At 45.8% G+C, this 19,540-nt stretch overlaps 2 protein-coding genes and 1 pseudogene across 2 annotated transcripts; all 3 read left to right on the top strand.

Annotated features, from left to right (window-relative positions):
- Window positions 1–428: 428 nt before the first annotated feature.
- Window positions 429–3,558, top strand: LOC111258358. The gene is made up of 4 exons (XM_022829573.1): window positions 429–893; window positions 1,109–1,184; window positions 1,544–1,644; window positions 3,454–3,558. The coding sequence occupies exons 1-4, from the start codon at window positions 429–431 to the stop codon at window positions 3,556–3,558; spliced, it is 747 nt and encodes a 248-aa protein (XP_022685308.1).
- Window positions 3,559–6,808: 3,250 nt separating this feature from the next.
- Window positions 6,809–7,781, top strand: LOC111258357 (probable E3 ubiquitin-protein ligase ARI9). The gene is made up of 2 exons (XM_022829572.1): window positions 6,809–6,941; window positions 7,069–7,781. Exons 1-2 carry the CDS (start codon window positions 6,809–6,811, stop codon window positions 7,779–7,781), a joined length of 846 nt encoding a protein of 281 aa, XP_022685307.1.
- A 7,875-nt stretch (window positions 7,782–15,656) lies between these two features.
- Window positions 15,657–17,152, top strand: LOC101755643 (annotated as a pseudogene).
- The last annotated feature ends 2,388 nt before the right edge of the window (window positions 17,153–19,540 follow it).

Below are 19,540 nucleotides of genomic sequence, written 5' to 3'. Positions count from 1 at the left end.
CTCAAACCTTCGGCCCCTTATTGGATCCCTCTTCGCTTGGCAAACAGCATCTTTTTGGTTTTATCTAATTTGTCATTATCTTTTGCATAGCTTTGTCTTTAATAATACTGCACCCCCCCCCCCTCCCCCCCCCCCCCCCCCCTATATATAAGCCCCATGTTGCCACTCCATCCACACAACTCATCAAATTCAGGTACAAATCAATCAGCCAATAGGAGCTGCTTGTTGTGCTTCAATTTATCAGCAGGTCCGTATAATACGCCCTTAATTCAGATACTTTTCTGCTAGCTGTTATTTCATTCTCGAGATTATCAGAAGTAGAAGGTTTAATTTTTCCGAATCGATATTTATCTTCCAACCATTTCAATTCCATCAAATTAAAGCTGGTCTTGTAGTGACGGCTACATCGTGCGCGTACGGGAGCAGAGATGGCTGAACTGGTAAAGCAGGCCATCGACACCGTGTTCGAGATCAAGGACGTGGTACTGAAGTTTAAAAGGAACAATGAGGAATGCGCCAGGATTTGTGAAACTGTGGAGACACTGATCGAGGACCTGAGTGTGCTCCAAGAGACGTCAAAACTGTGGCACCCGAGCGTGCGTGCCGCGATGCAGCGTCTCAATAATACCCTCGTGGAAACAGAAAGGAAAGTTAAGGGATGCCAGAATATTAATGCCGTGTATCGAATCTTCTTCCTGACCGGTCACATAGCCTCCAAGCTGGATAAGCTGAGAAAAGATATACATGAGAAAATGCTTTCTGCACTTCTTCTTACCAGCATGAGTACCATCTCAGGGATGCAAAATAATGCGAGGCAAGATGATATAGAATCACTGAGGCAGGAAATGAGGCAGGACAGGAGAGAAAGGAGAAAAGATGTCGCTGCCTTAAAGGTACAGTTGATTTAGATTACCGCTACATTTATGTTACACAGTAGTAGCACCAAAATCAAGTACTTCCTCCATCTCAAATTGTAGATCATTTTGGCATTTCTACTAGATATACATTGCGTCTAGATACAAAGCAGAAGTTATGAACCTAGAAATGCTATGACGATCTATATGATTTCCTTTCAATTTCACTATTTCTGTTTGAACGATTGACGCAGCACTTGTTGGGTATCAGCGACAATGCTTGCAATGAAAACAGAACAAGGGAAGCGGTAGCAGATGGTGCCACAACTGGTTTGTATATCTTCTCTTCATCATCGTTCTGTCGTCCACGCAGTTAGTCGGAAAAGCAATTCCATATCACTACCATTGCTTACAAACTTGCTCCATCGAATTACATACTTCAACTTCCTTCCTCTGATCTAGTCATGAGCGAGATTATGTATACACCATGTTTTGGATCACAATGTAGTCCCCAAAATGTAGGTTTGATCACTATTGTTATTCAAAAATATTTGTAAATTAAAAAAATTAATGCTGTATCTTCTATTAAAAATATTTTTACATAAAACAATTGTATGGTATATTTTTCCATTCAAATATATTTATAGCATACGTGTAAGCTATGTCATTATGCATTGTTTGTATGGCAGGGTTAAGACAGTACAGTAGGTGGTCAGACTTGGTGGCCGCAGCAAACAATAGTATTAGTATTATTCATGAGAGAAAAGGTAGCTCCACTTCTATCTACAAGGTACTCCATCTATATGCTTCGTTTGGGGTTTTCAGACGATTATTATTGTCATCTGGCTCGATTTCCTGCGGAGCATGTTCATGCGAATATGGTACAGCTGTTTTATTTGCATAGAAATTTTTGTATTGTTGGTAATTCATAGCAGCGGCCTGGACTAATGGACACGCACGATATATACTAAAAATGAAGTATAAATACTTCTGTTCCTTTTCCAAAAAAAAAGAATTTTTCTTCCTAGATTTAAATAAAGCAACCAGTAAGGCTAATCCTAATTGGCTTTTATTCTCAATAAATGAGATGCCGTCTAAAGCAAGACATGGCAATAAACGAAACTGGGTGTACACTGTTTCTAAAACCACTCTAGATGATATGGCTCTCCTAGAAACACCAAAATCGAACTCCCCGTTGGAACTAGGCTAAGAACACCTTTCGGGAGACAAGAGAAAGCAAATATTATTTTGCTCAGTATATAGTTTCCAATAATAAACTGTATTAAATTTCCTGAATGTATATGCTTTTTAATACATTGAGTCACTAATATGTAATGTTGCAGAACTTCCTAAATCTACAGTTTTGTGCTAGTTTAATAAATTAATATGTAGCTTCATGAAATTGACTCATCTATTTTTTAATAAAACTATATGACATGCTACCATGATGTCTAGAGACCACAAAATTAGGATAAAAGTTCTATAAAAAAAACTATATGACCCTGCTACCATGATGTCTAGAGACCAAAAAATTAGGCGAAAAGTTCCATAGAAAAAAACTAAACCCCCAGCCATTAATTAGTGATCTTACACAGTGAAAAAAGAGGAATCTTATCTTGTGTAGCCTCATCTTGTTAATGGAAACAAAATAAATTTAAACTATGCTAACGGCACATAATCTACATGGATGAACCATAACACAAAATTTTTATAAAAAGGGAACATGCACTACTTCACTATTCATTAGATACACAAATACAATCATGACCATTTCTACTAAAATGCAACTGTGTCCTTCCACACGTTGTCTCTAGTCTAGATAATATTTTTATAAGATTCAGGCAGCCTTTTAGATGGGCTGGTGAGGGCCCGGACCTGCACAACTTTGATGCAATCTCTAGTGGTGACAAACCTAGGACCATGGTGCAGTAGTGAGGCATGTGTGGAGTTTTAATTTTCCACAATCCTAGGATTATGGAGTAGGTTTTATGTCAGCATCTGCAAAACAAAATAAATAGTATGCAAAACCATTCTTTTCCTCACTGATCATCTCTAATACACCATCTTAAATTTGAGGTAGTAAGTATATGTTTGCTGCAAAACGAGGGCGTTGTGTGTTTAAGTTATTGCAAAACTAAAAGAAAGCCTAACAATGTGCTCAAGCACAACGACTGAAACTATACTTACATATGAAGAATTAGTTTATAGGAAGGCACCGCCTTGTTTAGACAAGTTATATGAAAAATCAACTATGCCCGCGAAAGTGCACACTAGATTTCAAATAAAATTTTCCACTAAAAGTGAGGTAAATCTTGCATACCCCAAACCACACCTAGATTTAGTTCTTCACTCATATTCTACTCTTTTCAAAATAAATCAACTTCAGGCCCTTTTCTAAACAAACTGGTCGGAGAGCTACCAATTATATTAATTGCAGGTTGTCCAAAAGTGCAAACATTACATTATGGCCTAATGTACCTGTTTAGCAGTATAAATAAATCTAGCCACAGATCTGATACTGTGCCTGCATTATTATCTCTAGCTACGTACTTTCCCATATTCATGTTATGCGCTTGCAATTTTTTTCGTTAATCTGTAGAAATATTATAACATGTCCATCATTACATTAGTATTATCATCATCATTTTCATCAAAGCCAACTGACGAACTACTGGTGACAACTGATCCACAACAGGTGTCATGATTTAACTTTCTCTTTATACTTATTAGTCTAATTTTTACACTTATATTTATCAGGCTAAATTAGACAACGAACTCGTTGCCATCAAGAAATTTCATAAGATGAGTGAACAAGTAAAGGCACGCTTTCTTCATGAACTCAGACTCCTTCAAAAGCTTCAGCACCGAAACGTAGTTGAACTTCTGGGGTTTTGCTTCGAATACAACGAGAGTTTGGTGGTGGAAGACAATGATGTTCAAGTTGCCAGCAATGGTGTTCTTGGATTTATGAGCAGATTTATGTCCAAGAAAAGCATGGCTGAAGTTATCATCAAAGGCACAGTTTCACTAAAAACTAGCTTGATCATAATTCTCTTGTCCACCTAATTTCTCTCATCCACCCTCTAACCCGGAGTTGGTTCCACACTGTATGATTTCTATTGTGCAGGGAACGAACATGTTGTTTGGCCCTCTCTTTTCAGGATAATTCAAGGAATAGCCAAGGGCATACGTTACCTGCACAGGCAAAATGTTGTCCATTTGGATCTGAGGCCAGAAAACATCCTCTTGGACACTGATGATATGACTCCTAAGATCAACAATTTTGGAAAAGCTCAACAATTGAAGGATGGACACAGTTCGATCACACTTGACAAGAAACACTTACCTGGCGATGGGTAAGACGCTATTCTGAAATAATGAATATCCTTAATTTTTGGGTATATTTAATGAATATACGTCCATTACCATGGGTCTACGATAGCTCCTTCACCAGAAATGTATGATGTTTCGGACACCTTTCCAAACGAAGTTTTGAAGCTTTGGCCATATAAATCTTTCAGAACATATAGATTGAAAAATATAATATTAAAAGGCATGCATAAATATCAGTCGAGTTGTCTTTAATCAAATTAAAGTGCACCGTACCATCCATTATACATCAACTCAAGAATAGATATCGGGAAACATTATGAAATAATCTCTTTTATTCCTCTCTCATTTTATGAGTCCATGATTACGATTTTTTTTGTTTCCATTGGATTCTTAAATTCCTCAGGAAATATGTGGCTCCAGAACTGTTGGCAGGCAAATCCTGGATCAAATTCTTCCTTGACAAAGTTGGGCTGAGGTATGTGCTCTGAAGAGGATGAAACTCCTTTTTCTATCATTTTATCTGTTCGAGGTTACTATTTTTTCCTTTTAATTTAATATTTTAGCTCATCAGTGGATATGAGGCATCAACAAAATCCGATGTGTACTCCTTTGGTGTCATCCTCCTTGAGATCATTGGCCGCATGTGCGCTACATCGAAAAACGGTCGTCGTCCCCGACGTCCCGAGGACTGGGTAAGTTAGATTATTGGTAACACACTGGCACAAACGCACTTATTCCTCTGGATATATCGTATGTACAATCTGCTGTTTATAATAATGTATATATCCCTGTATATTATGTGTCGATCGCTGGCAGGCTAAGAGGATGGAGGAAAGCGAATTGGTGGATCTGTTTGATCCAAACCGGATAAATGGTGATACACGAAGGATGGCAGCTAGATGGTGTGTTATTGTCGGGCTGCTGTGCTGTGTTCCTGATCCGCAAGAACGGCCCTCCATGTCGGAGGTTATTGCCATGCTTGGTTCGTACGTGCAAGAAGAAGAAGAAACAAATAATAGAGAAGCTAGAACCACCAGGTAAATAATTAACTCCATGGTGAAAATATCTGTCTTATGGTCAAAATCCTCAATTACATCTCATTTATTAGGTACACACATCACACTAAATGTTCTCTTCCTGGTCGAATGTGCTTGGGCAACTAATTTACCAAATAATTCTACTGAAAACCAAATATAATGCAGCGAACTACCGGCAGTTCTGCACTGGATTTTGTCTATTCCCATATTTTGATTACCAGTCCATCAACCTGTGCTTCTGCACGGGCTAGTAATTTTAAGAGAGATGGTTATTGGAATTTATATAGAAATATGGATCCATAACCAATTGAAATTTCTTATTTTTGTTCCTCTCACTCATATAGATATTTTTTTCATACATCTTTATCTGATTGTGATACCCTTTAGTTGCTAATTATTCTTTATGCAACTTCATCTCAATGTTGGCTTCCCTAACATTTTCCTTATGTTGCTATGATGGTACAAATTTGTATGCCCTGCCTAAGACACATCAGTAGTGTATATAAGTAGCTATGGCTCATTTCAGGTTTTAACATGTATATTGATTCCAGTAAGAAAATATTTTCCGCACACATGCATGTAGCTAGGTTATAATCTACCTCTGATGTATGCGTGAAATTTCTATTTTTCACTCAACTATTTAATCATCAATCTGCAATTGGGTTGCGTATTTAAAATAATGATTGATTTAGAAACCTATATTCTGAATCCTGAAACCAAAGTCTTCATAAGAATTAATCGCCTGTGCAACAGGTATGCATCCAGGACTACTGGCACTCAAAAACAGGACAACATTGTTTTTAATTCATTAATTTTGGAATTATAGTATAGGATATCATGTACTGCAGAGGAGGCTGCATGCAGCGTCCACATGCAGCCATGGCCCCTTAGTAGGAGCAAGATTTGCGTGCATGACATGATGATGCAGATTGTGGGCATAGGGACTGAGTGCATACCTATACATGGTCTTATCTGAGCTGCCGGCCGACTACTCAGTTTTGCATCAAGAGATAATAGATTAATATCTGCCATTAGATAATTTAAAATAGTATTTTAATTTGTAATGGTAGAGAGGTGTAATTTAGACTTGAATTTAGTGTGTTACTTTAGACCATCTTCATAATGGTAAAGTTGGGTAATTTTTTTAAAAAAACATAATAGATCTAATGTTTTTTAGTTTATAAGATTTCTCTATTTTCTAGTATATCTGAGCACCAATATAGATAATTTAAAATAATATTTAATTTGTAATGGTAGGGGTGTGTAATTTAGATTTGAATTTATTGTGTTACTTTAGACCATCTTCGTAATGGCAAAGGTGGGTAATTTTTTTTAAAAAAAACACAATAGATCTAATGGTTATGATGAGTTGAGTCTACCGAGCTGATGGTAAGATATTTAGCTTTTCTAAGAGAACTTCTAGGATTTCTCTTTTTTTCTAGAGTATCCACCTAGGATACTAGGTGGCTTCATCTGGAGGCTTCAAAAAGATCCTAGATGTTAATAATAGTAAGATTGAGTTTTGTTCGAATTAAGCTATCAATAAGGAATTAATAACTTGTCTTGCCTTAGCTTCTCACTCACATGACCACATCACATGCAAGACCATTTCATATTTCGTTGCATGGCGATGGCAGCTCATACCAAGGGAAGGGCAAGACCATTATGGCATCCTCCTCCTCCTCCTCCTCTTCTTCCTCAGTATATCGATCCCAAGGTAAAGAGAGGTGTCATATTCGTTCTATGTTACTATATCGATCGGATCAGCACACAAGTTATTGTTTAGAATTAGCGCATCTGGTGATCACCCTTTAAAACTTTTGCCACACCATATTCTCTTGTAGATTCAAAACGCTGCACCTCGGTGGTGCGCAACAAGGAGCTGGTGGGGTACAAAGTTTTAAGTAATGTCATGCTCCACGAGCAGCAAGACGAGGACACTCGCAAGGTCACCGATGTGCTGAAATCCACGCCGGGAGTCGCCGAGCTCCTGCTGCGACACTACAAATGGTTACACCAAGATGTCCTGTTTGAGTGGTTCAACAACAACGAAACCGTCTGCAACGTCGCCGGTCTGCCGAGGGAGGTCCCCCCCATGACCATAACCATGATGAAGGTGAGTACTGAACTGCTAAAATGCTTAAAATGCAAAAAGCGGTTCAACTCCGGCGAGATGTGGTCGGCGGAGTGCTCCCACTACTACTGCAAATTTTGCTGGGGAGACCACATCGGCAACGCGGATAGCGCGCGGATAGTGTGCCTGAAACCGTCATGCAAGGCGCCCGTCGTCCGGGAACTCGTCGAGGCGGTGGCCGGCGACCAGCTCAAGGCGCAGTACGACTTGTTGGTGGGCCTGTCGTACGTGAACGACAGCGGCGGCAGGAGAAAGTGGTGCTGTGGCTGCAATACCCGTGCCGTCGAGCTCCTCGACGACGGCGCCAGCAGTTCGACGACGACGATGACGACAAAGGACGTGTTGTGCGAGTGCAAGCACCGCTTCTGCTGGAACTGTTCGAAGCAGCCGCACCAGCCGTGGCCGTGCACCGACCAGAACTAAAGCACCTGAATCGTGCATGTGTGGCGGCGGACAACCAAATAATAAAATCACCTCGATTGCCGGAGGATCGGATATTATTTTACAGTATATAATAAAGCCCTGATCGATGAGGCGTTGACGTCGAGGGCGAGTGTGTTTGTGCGGCGCGACCTGGACGTGCACGTCGTTTCTGCAGCTCTCGCCGCGCCGGTTGTGGATCTCCATTAAATTAAATAACGAGTTTGCTTGTGTCCTTGCAAGTGTTCTCTTCGTCCTCTGTATCCAATGCAATTTCATGTCCGCTTGCATCATTGTAGATATATCGTTGCTGCTCGTGCAACCATGGAGGCATAATACTTACTGCTTTAGATATAGTCACCGTTGAGATAGAGTGGCTGCGTGAGCTCTTGATGAACTTATATGTGGTTGAAAATCAGTACCGGCTATCCTTATGAACTGTGACAATCAAACTGTGATAGTCATAATGAACAGTGCTAAGGATAATGCGAAGTCATCAAGATATGTCAAGAAACGACTGAAGTCTGTCAGGAAATTGAGACACTCTGGAGTAATAAGTATAACTTATATTCAAACAGATAAAAACATGTCAGACCCCTTTACAAAAGGGCTATCACGGAATGTAATAGAAAGTGCATATGGGTATGAGACCCGTTTAGTTGCTATAGTGGTATCCCAAGCTATGTGATCGGAGATCCCATGAATAAGGATCTGCAAAAATCAAGCTTTTGGTTAAACCCTCTCTAAGTGAAGATACAATACTCTCAAATGTTGTAAGGTAGTGTCGTTGTCAAGATTAGCGGGTCAAGACTTAGACTAGTAAATTTCTTTTATGCGCGTAAGACTTCAGATGGTGGCGTGGGAGACACAGGGTTTAGACTGGTTCGGGCAAAGGAACGCCCTATGTCCAGTATCGGGAGCTGCTCGTGTTATCCACGCGGGGTTCTGTAGTAGGGGTTACAGAAGTGCGAGAGAGGGAACTGGTCCCAGGTCTCTTGGGTGTGCACTGATGCTCTAGAAGGGTGTGTGTGTGTGTGTTCTGTTCGCTTCTGCCTCCCTTTGTCTCAAGCCCCTAGTTCTCCTTTTATAGCGCAAGAGAGCCACCGGGGTTACAGGTGAGACCGGGTCTCAGGGGGAGTAAGAGAGACAAGCAAAGCTAAGTAAAATACAACATAAGGAGAGGGACCAAGTTCCAGGGCCGCCGCCCCTCGCTCCGGCCTCCGGCTCCTATTAGCGCGTCCGTCCGTCGGGAGACGGCGGCTGCCTCAGATCCTGTCGATGATCTCTCCGGTGGCCGTTGCTGCCGGGCATGATAATGATGTTCACTCTTAGCGTCTCTGCCCGCTGGGGAAGATGGCCGATTCTGTTATCTTGCTGATCACCCGTGAGACGCGAACGTCGCGTCCCTGTCATCAGGAGCGCGGGGCGCGAGAACGAGTAGAACGCCCTCCTGTGCCGGACGGCGCGGGCCATAAGTACCCTATGGCGAATCAGAGAGAGCCGCGGCCATTGCTGCTCGCACCGCACGGTCACGCATGGGTACTTGTGACAGGTCACGTTGGGGCGCCAGCTCCTTTCTGCATGCCAGGGCCGCGGCGCATTTATGGTGAGGTCGATAGGGGGGCCCACGAGATCCGCGGCCTGATCCGCCAATATGCGCCTGAGGCAGATATTTGTCTTGTGGGCCCCAACGAGTCCGACCCCCGCGCCTAGGGTCGGGCGAGGCGGAGTTTTGCGGCGGGGGTCGGGCGAGGCAGAGTTTAGTCTTCAAGGGGTCGGGAAGGTCCGACCCCGGGACACCGGGTCGGGCGAGGCGGAGCGTGGCCTCTCCCTCCCATATTGGGCTGACGGCATTCTTCATTACCTTAGGTAGGCCTGGGCCTTTATGATTTGTTGTTTCTATGCGCTTCGAGAGGTCGTTAATATTTCCCCCAACAGTAGCCCCCGAGCCTATGGTGGAGCGGGGACGCTCCTCCAGAGGCTGTTGTCACCGTCTGCAGGGAGTCCTTGCGGTCGATCAGGGACGGGAGGTGTTGTTCGCTCGGCTTGGCCGAGAGGGTTGATCAGGCGAAGCGTCCTGTGAGCGATTCAATGCGGGAGGATTTCTTGCCGTTCTCTTCCGTCTGAGAGCCTCGACTCGAGACCACCCGCGTGGTCTTTAGTTGCGAGGCTAGCCCCCGCGTGTTGCAGGGGACCGGTCGGGAGGCTAGGTCGACTTTTGTTCGTTACCCCTCAAGCGTCTGTTCGCTGAGACGGAGGAGGCGAGCCGTGCCACGCTATCCTCGCTGAACGAACCGTGGTGCTCATTGAGCTACTAACAGGTTGATTCGAGTGGGGTCCTGGTCCCCGTTCGGGGGGGTCCGGCTCGGGCCAAGCTGGTGGCGTACCCCGGGCTCCGGCCGGTCAGTTCATATAGTTCCCGAATCCGTTCGGTCGGATCCGGGGGCTCGTTGCCTTTCCTCGGGGAAAAACCATGAACTCTGATGCCGGTCCGGACTCGAATGTGAGGTTGAGACGCCTTGGCTGTCACGCGCCCGGGTGATGGCCGGTAGCGGACCCGTCTCCTCTCACCCCTCGCTCGGGGGTATCCTGGGGCGGCTATCGAACCCATGGTGGGCCAGCCTTCAAACCCCTGGATCGTAATGGGCCGTAGGGGCGTTTCAGCCCCGTATCCCTTTTTTACCTTTTGGTGGGCCTTGGGCCGAATCGTGAAGGAGGTTGTGCCTCGGGCCGGACGTGGATGATGTCGTGCGCGAGTCTTCTGGGAGATGAAGTGGTGGAGGGCGCCGACCCGCGAATCGAGGGAAGAGGGGATGTTTCCGCTGTAGGTCATGTGCACGGTTTCCGAAAAAGGGGCGGGCATGACGGGGCATACCTGGCGCCACATTTATTGCGAGGGGGGCATCCGTTCTGCTTTCCTCGCGCCTTCCCTATAAAACGAGGATTTCGCCTTGCCGGTTCGGCCCGCTATTTGCCTCCAAGCTTTTTCGCCTCCTTACACGGCCTTAGCTTCCCTGCGCCCACTTCGTCTTCCTCCGCCCGGCGCTGCAGCCTTTCTTCCCGTCCCTCGTCTAGCTCTCCTTCCTCCGGCGATGGGATCCTGGGCGCGTTCCACCAGGTAATTAACCCCATGGTGAAAATATCGGTCTTATGGTCAAAATCCTCAATTATATCTCATTTATTAGGTACACACATCACACTAAATGTTCTCTTCCAAATCGAATGTGCTTGGGCAACTAATTTAACAAATAATTCTACTGAAAACCAAATATAATGCAGCGAACTACCGGCAGTTCTGCACTGGATTTTGTCTATTCCCATATTTTGATTACCAGTCCATCAACCCATGCTTCTGCATGAGCTAGTAATTTCAAGAGAGATGGTTATTGGAATTTATATAGAAATATGGATCCATAACCAATTGAAATTTCTTATTTTTGTTCCTCTCACTCATATAGATATTTTTTTCATACATCTTTATCTGATTGTGATATCCTTTAGTTGCTAATTATTCTTTATGCAACTTCATCTCAATGTTGGCTTCCCTAACATTTTCCTTATGTTGCTATGATGGTACAAATTTGTATGCCCTGCCTAAGACACATCAGTAGTGTATATAAGTAGCTATGGCTCATTTCAGGTTTTAACATGTATATTGATTCCAATAATAAAATATTTTCCGCACACATGCATGTAGCTAGGTTATAATCTACCTCTGATGTATGGGTGAAATTTCTATTTTTCACTCAACTATTTAATCATCAATCTGCAAATGGGTTGCGTATTTAAAATAATGATTGATTTAGAAACCTATATTCTGAATCCTGAAACCAAAGTCTTCATAAGAATTAAAAAGCAGACAATTACATACAAAAAAGGAAAACGCACTCCTAAATATTTATATATCCTTTATGTCATTCTCACTAAGCCAGAGTGGTACAAATAAACTACCATAGCCTTTATGTCATTCTCACTAAGCCAGAGTGGTACAAATTCTCTACTAGTGAGGTGCCGAAGGGTTGAGGGTGGTGTCGATGAACGCGGGGGAACGGAAGCCCAGGGAGACCCCTGCCAGCGGTGACCCTGCCACCCCAGCACGATGCGGCACTGGGGCTGCAACGTAGGGAGCGGCGCTTGGGAGGAGCTGGGATGGAGCAGTGGAGGAGGAGCTTGGGATGGCGAAGCACAGTGGGGCCATCAAGTTCGTTGGGAGGAGCTGGGATGGAGCAGTGGAGGAGGAGCTTGGGATGGCGAAGCACAGTGGGGCCATCAAGTTCGGCGGAACCGTCAGGACGCCGGGGCCATCAGGTGAAGCATAGTGGCGATGCCATCGACGAATCTGGGTAGAGCAGAGCGGCCTCCACCTCGGGGGGGAAACAGGGGGGAAACCGATCGGTGGAATTAGTTTGGGCAAAATCGTAATTTTACAGGCTCCTTAATTTCGTAGAACCGGTCGGGAACAACATCTATTCGCGAACGGAGGGAGTATATCGTTGCTATGTCTATGACAAGCAGATCATAGGTCGAAATGATTAGGCAATTGGAATATTAAATTTTAAAAGTAAAACAACGTTGTATGAAGGAATGTCCCTGCTACGACAGACAGGAGGATACAATGCAAGCTCCTCAAAGAGAGGCATGCACAAACGTGAGAATTAAGAAGAAGGGCGAGAGCTAAGTCCATGCGCCCCCCTCCTTTATTGAAGAAGAGAGGTTTTTATTCATCAAGGTGGTACACGGCCCGTTTTAGGACGTACATTGCGGGGATCATTTCCTGCCACCCGATGGCTGCTCGGATGGGACATGCAGGGGCAAAAGAGACCAAAGTCTAAAAATGTCGTGTGTGGCTTTCGGCTATAGTGCCTGTTGGGATTTAGGCAAAGTCACAACAGGAGAAAGTGTAAGGGAGGATAAGAAGAATGGACGGCAACGAAATTGTATATCACACATGAACTCATTCATTCGATCACCGTGTCCTGTTATTTATAGAGGAGCAAAAGTACTACAAGAGATCTTCCGATCCGTGACGAAACTTGATGAGGAACGCTTCAGCGAAATGGCTTGAGACAGTCACCTCTCCGTGGCGTAGCTTGAATTCCTCTCTGATTGCTTTCTCGACGTCCCGCAGCTCAATTGGCTTCGGGCCACGCACCGCCTAGGTGATGGCCGCCATTGCATCCCACTCCCGCAGGTCGGCCTCGATGTCACCGGTGGACTGGATGAGGCAGTCCACTTGCTCCGGTCTCATCACAAGGTCACCGAGTTTTGACATTGCCACCGATGATGTGGGTGGCGGTGGTGGCAGTAGATCTGGGCGGGTCTCCGACCATTAACTGGTGACACACTCCGGGGACGGCGAGCCCACCGATGAGCGGCTGGCGGCTCTCTCTGCTTGCGGTGCTTGTTGCTGCAGTCCCCGGCACGGTGGCCGGAGCGGCGGACTGGATCTCGGCAAGAGGAGGCACGACGGTTTTGGCTCGGAAAGCGCGTAGACTTTGGGTGAGCTGGGGCTAGGGACGAGTTGTTTTAGAATCAACGTGAATGCAGATTTCCTCGATTTGCTGCTGGCCGCTGTGCCGGACTTGAATGCCGCTCCTTCCTCCATCAGTACAACTGCCTGACCAGCACCCAGCTTGCATCCTGAGGAGTAAAGGAGGCAGACTTGCACTGTGCGCCGGTCACCTCAGGCGTGGCTTCGCAGGTGGAGGAGTGGTGGGTGGGCGAGGTGACTTGCAGCGAGCAGAGTAGTAAGTGCTCCAGATGGAGACAGTAATGGCGGATTTCAGCTTTTGTGCTTGCCGAATCGGATTCAAATCTTCCTCAGTTGATCCTCTGAAGGTGCGACACAGCGGAGAGGAGCGTCCTTGCTGGGATTCTAGCGTATCCTGCACCATAGAGCTCACCTGGATCTCAGTGTTGACCTTGGATTTGTGGGGAGGGAGCGGTGGCGTTGACTTGGGTGACAGGGTGATGGCCGCTGGCGTGGCCGGCCAGGAGGCTGCAGAAGTCCTAGGTGCGGCATGGGGTGGCGGAGGAGCTTGGCTGGCGATGCGGTCGTGGGTGCCGCCGCCGGGAGCGGAGCGCGCGGGGGCATCTTACCTCTCCGTTGGGTTGCTAGTGACCAAAAATACCACTGACTTGATTTGTCGACACCCGAGACCCCATACGCCACTCTGTCACTCCTCATCGTCTTCCAACTGCCATCACCACACTGCTACTTCACGGTGCGACGGCAAAAGCGAAACTCTGGGCGTTTTGATCTGGCTGGGGAGCGGTATACCGTTGCAACTTGTTTTTGGGCTGTGTGGGCCGCCCGAGGACGGAGTTCTCTCACTGTGGGCCTGCTGCTGCTGTTGAATGCACTTGTTCCTGTTGGGGGGGGGGGGGGGGGGGGGGGGGACTGTGTCAACATAATGCGGCTCCAAAAGATAGGATTCAGATTACAGATTAGGATCCACAGATGGGGTGGGCAACATAGATAACAGGATTATTCAGAACACTTGACTCATTGCTGTGACACAAATACGTGATGAAAGAAGACCTGAGCCACGGATTTAGTTTCAATGATGATCAAATGAATTAAAATAAAAAAACTACTGTCCCAAGTTCTTTTAATGATTCTTTTAATGATGATCGAACGAATGAATATAAAACAAACTACTGTCCCTAGTTCGATTTTCCTTGTTCGTGGGAACATATATGACTGATTTGCTGTCAACGACTCTGATTATGTACTTGCTGATTCACCGCATATACATAAACCACCCCACTTCGCATATAGCACTAGGCCACAAAAGATTTGTGCTGCCGACTAAAAAGCTCTGTACTGATGGGTGTTCACCCATAGCATAGACCGCTCTGTGCTGGCGGGCGACGTTCTCCACCCGCTATCACATAGGCTTTTTGTGTTGGTGGGTGGTCATATCACCCGCAGCACGGATGATTTTTATGTTGGCGCATGGTTATGCCAGCCGCCAGGAATATGTATTTTCCATCCTATATATTATTTTTCATGATTTATTTATAATTTCTATTTCCTTCATTGGTCCAAGGAAGCTTTGTGGTGTTGGGTGCTAATTAGATCCGCCAGCATGCTAATTTGCCTGTGTCAGCACAAATCGTTTCTGGCGTAGTGTAGTCCTCGTTCAGAAAAAAGTGGAATCACGTACAAGCTACTCAAGTATCTTACCCCGACATGTGACACTTTGCCACAATCACGCAATTAGCATATTAGAAATACACCTCGGATATTATCAGAACAAAAAGTTTAGTTACAAAGCAGATGTATTTCCTCCACTCTCACAACATGTTGCTTCCATCTAAAAAAAGAAAAAACAAGTTGCCATGGCAATAAGCTATCCGTCTGCTGAGCAATCTGCTCCCACGCGGATGGCGTGGCCCGGCGACAAATCAAAACGAACATGATGGCATGCTCAGAATCTCAGCCCAGTTCCGGTCTCCTCTCTCATTTTTTTTTCTTCACCCCCACAGGCATTTTAAAGTTTGCTTGAAGAGCCCTGGTGCAACCTTGTGGAAAATTAATGCTTCATTAAACACAATAATTAATAATTTAGTTTTTTAAAAATAACGAAATCCTAATAAATATGCAGTTTGTAGGATTTATCACCAATCACAAGATATTTTTAGTGGAACACACATGTATGAGGTTTGTAGGACTCAAACCCATCCTAACCTTTCACTTGTTGATAGCCATCTGATATCATCTTTCTGTGATCACCCGTTCAAGGAAACGATCTATCTTGTGTTCAGAAATCGGCGAGAGAATTAGTGGCAGGAAATAGAGCGCCGATCTCCATCAGGGCACGAATTAACAATCATCCGGTGGCCGGCAGCGTCGTGTGGCCGGCCTCGCTCGGACGAGACGCCGCGGGATTGTCTTCTTCCCTGTGGTTGTTTGTGTGAAGGATCTCTCGCTCTCTCCAACGTGAGTGTGTGCAACAATTATCCACAACGCGAGAAATACGCGCGCGCGCACGGAGGGAGATCGAGGGCCATGGCGGCGGCGGCCGGCGGGAGAAGCATGGGCGAGAGGTGGAGCCTGGCAGGCGCGACGGCGCTGGTCACCGGCGGCAGCAAGGGGATCGGGCATGCCATCGTGGAGGAGCTGGCGGCGTTCGGCGCGCGGGTTCTCACGTGCTCCCGCAGCGCAGCAGACCTCGAGGACTGCCGCCGGCGGTGGGCGGAGAAGGGGCTCGCCGTCACCGTCTCCGTCTGCGACGTCGCGGTGCGCGCCGACAGAGAGAAGCTCATGGACACGGTCAAGCAGACCTTCGACGGCAAGCTCGACATCCTGGTAAGGCGAAGGTGAACACCTCGTCAGTGTTCTACATAGCACGAGCATCAGCTGGACGGCGTATCTTCGTGCGTGCACAGGTGAACAACGCGGGGATGCTGTTGTTCAAGCCGGCGGCGGAGTACACGGCGGAGGAGTACTCGCGGCTCATGGCGACCAACCTGGAGTCGTGCTTCCACCTCAGCCAGCTCGCGCACCCTCTCCTCCGGAACGCCGCCGTCGCCGGCTGTGGAAGCATCGTCCACATCTCCTCCATTGCTAGCGTCATTGGCTACCCATGGGAAGCGCTCTACTCCACCGCCAAAGGTATATCACAGTGATATCCATTCGAAAAGATATACAAAGACAAATTTAAATTTCATTTTCAAATTCCGCACAAGCAAGCATTTTCAATTCGCCTCTTGCGGCGTTGATGCAGGGGGACTGAACCAGCTGACGAGGAGCCTGGCTGCCGAGTGGGCCTGCGACAAGATCCGCGTGAACTGCATCGCGCCGGGCACGATCATGACTGACATGGTCAAAGATGTAAGAGTTTAATCTGCGAGCTAAAGCACTGGAATTTTGGTGATTTACTCATAAGTGTTAAATATTAGTCGAATATGTACATGCACACAGGCGCCGGCTGGAGCGCTGGAGCAAGAGGTGTCGCGGGATCCCGATGCGGCGGACCGGCGAGCCGGCGGAGGTGGCGTCCGCCGTGTCGTTCCTCTGCATGCCGGGCGGCGTCCTACATCACCGGGCAAGTCATCTGCATCGACGGCGGCCGAACCATGAGTGCCTGATCGAGAGTGAGTGGGGTGGGGTTGCTGCTGTGTGTTGATCGAGTGGATGAGTGCCGGTCGAGATTGGGGTTTGATGTTTGCTCGATCGATCGGACGTCGATCAGCTGGCAAATGGTGCCAACTGCTTCTGCATTGTTCTGCCGTTACTTGTTTGAGTAAGGGTTGACGATGGTCTTACGAGTTTGTTTTTAAAATCCAGCGTTCTTTCAACAGCCTTTATGGATGTTGAAAATTCTTTACCACTTCACAGGAATGCATTCTTTTTCTGGATCATGTCACATTCTAAGCTTGAAGCATGCATGTATCCAATCTTCAGAGTCCACTGCACTCTCCCTTTCTGAGACCCCGCCACAAATCGAACGACTGAGATCGCTGCCCGACCTAGGCAGGTTTGCCAGGTCACATCCAAACAAACCCATAGTGCGTGCATTCGGTTCTTTTCCTTGGTACAAAGAGTTATATCAGTGATGAGTAAAGATCGTCGAAAGTGACAGGCATCCGTTCTATTACTTTGAAATAAAGAAGGAAGTGATGGGTATAGAGACACGGAATAACATTTTCAGTCACTTACATCATTGTTACAAGCGGTCAATATCCTCTGCGCATCATCAACAATATAAGTTAAAGATAGGATAGGAACATGTATACCTGAACGATAGGGACGGACGACCAGAGGGATGAATGGGAGCGTTTAAAAATTTTCTCTGAGAACAAGGCCTATATTCCGATTACCACCCTAAACACATATCGCTCCTAATCGCTAACATGACACAAGTCAACTCATGACAAACTCACCAAGGAATGATTAGAAAAGCTAAAAGTGTAACGGAAGCAAAGATGATTAAGCTTAGAAGAAACTGCACTTAAAAGCTTGCTTGCAAAATCACTAATCAACCATGCATGAAAAAACTAGGCTTACTAGTGAGAGCAGCCAAGAGCTCTTGTCGCCACAAGCAAAAGCTACTGTACGCAGACGACACAAAAACAGGAGCTACACAGCCGGCCAAACATGCAAGGCTTAAGATTAATCAAATGTTAATCCATTCATGGCAACCCGAAAGATACTCAAGCACACAAGCTGCTGGCCGAGACAAGCTGAAAATCTAAGCTTAAACAATAAACTAAACAACTTGCAACGATTGCCTCATCATTTGGTGCTGTAGCATGAAAGGGACATTTCATCCAAGATTAAGGGGGTGTTTGGGAGGAGGGGATAAAATTTTAGTCCCCGTCACATCGAATGTTTGGACACAAATTAGGAGTATTAAACCTAGACTAATTACAAAACTAATTACACAACCCCTAGGCTAAATCGCGAAACGAATCTATTAAGCCTAATTAGTCCATAATTTGACAATGTGGTGCTACAGTAATCATTCGCTAATGATGGATTAATTAGGCTCAATAGATTCGTCTCGTGATTTAGCCTAGAGGTTCTGCTATTAGTTTTGTAATTAGCTCAAGAAGCCTATTGTGCTACCACTGCTAAAGCATTTCCTTGCTGGTCACAAGGTCTCTGCAGGCAAAGACACTATGACATCTGAAGAATCATTTGCTACAGTAAGCATGCCCCTCGGAATTCAGAAAATGAGAAACATAGAGATACTGTCCCATATCCAAGTTACCAACAAGGACAGTGATCTTTTCGGCATCGCTCAGCTGCTGAAACTGAGGAAACTTGGTGTAGCCCTTCGAGGTAAACATGTCAAGTTAGGTGATACGTTCTTTCAGATTAAGAAATTACATAAATGCCTTCGTTCGTTGTCGATCCGATTTGTCGGAACAGCTGGTACAGAAGAGGTAGATGCTTTACCCACCCTTCCAGAGTTCATTGAAAGTCTGAACATCTGTGGCATCACTAGTGGGCTTGTTCACTCTATTAAAGATCGCCATCAACTTGCCAAGATAACACTGAGTGATGCTTATTTGAAGCAAGATGATCTACGTATCATTGGCAACCTTGATGGCCTCCGCGGCCTCAGGTTTCAGCATAAGTCATACACCGGAAGTGAGCTCGCCTACAAGAAATTTGAATTCCAAAGTCTCAACTCTCTCCTTGTCGAGGACCAATTAAGACATCACCAAAATTAGATTTGCCATTGGTGCAGCTCCTAAGCTCGAGAGGATTGTGTGGACTTTTGCAACTATGGATGCTCTTTCTGGAATCGACTGGCTCCCTAGGTTGAAGAAGCTGGAGCTCAACGGTGACTGTGATCTGGACCCGATTAAAGAAGCACTTGAAGGGCATCCTAATAATGCCATTCTAGTGAATAATCCACACCAGGAGCGCCAGCCGAGTGAGCCACGGTAGAGGCCTTGAAGAAAGCATCATTTGCTATATCATCAGCTCCGTGTGTAGGTCAATTGGTCTCGACATCAACTGGAAGCATTATTTGTTGCTATATCACAATCCATTAAATACCTAGCCATGCCTAACAGAGAAGCCTGGCCATCTCCTATCAGGGCCATGCAGCTAGCCATGCCTAACAGAGTTTTGATCAGTCTTCCTTCATGTGCCTCTTCATTTGGTTTTTCTGCATGTACGCCATGTGTTTGGTCTTAGTTCTTTCTTCTCTGTACCCTCAGGACATGAAATGTGTTATCTTGCATGCCTGTGCCAGTTTGTGTGTGCGTACCAGAGAGTTGCACTACCTGTAATCTGGAGT

Source organism: Setaria italica, chromosome VIII (assembly GCF_000263155.2).
Source record: "Setaria italica strain Yugu1 chromosome VIII, Setaria_italica_v2.0, whole genome shotgun sequence".
In the NCBI taxonomy this organism is placed as follows: domain Eukaryota; kingdom Viridiplantae; phylum Streptophyta; class Magnoliopsida; order Poales; family Poaceae; genus Setaria; species Setaria italica.
This window is presented reverse-complemented; position numbering and strand designations above follow the sequence as displayed.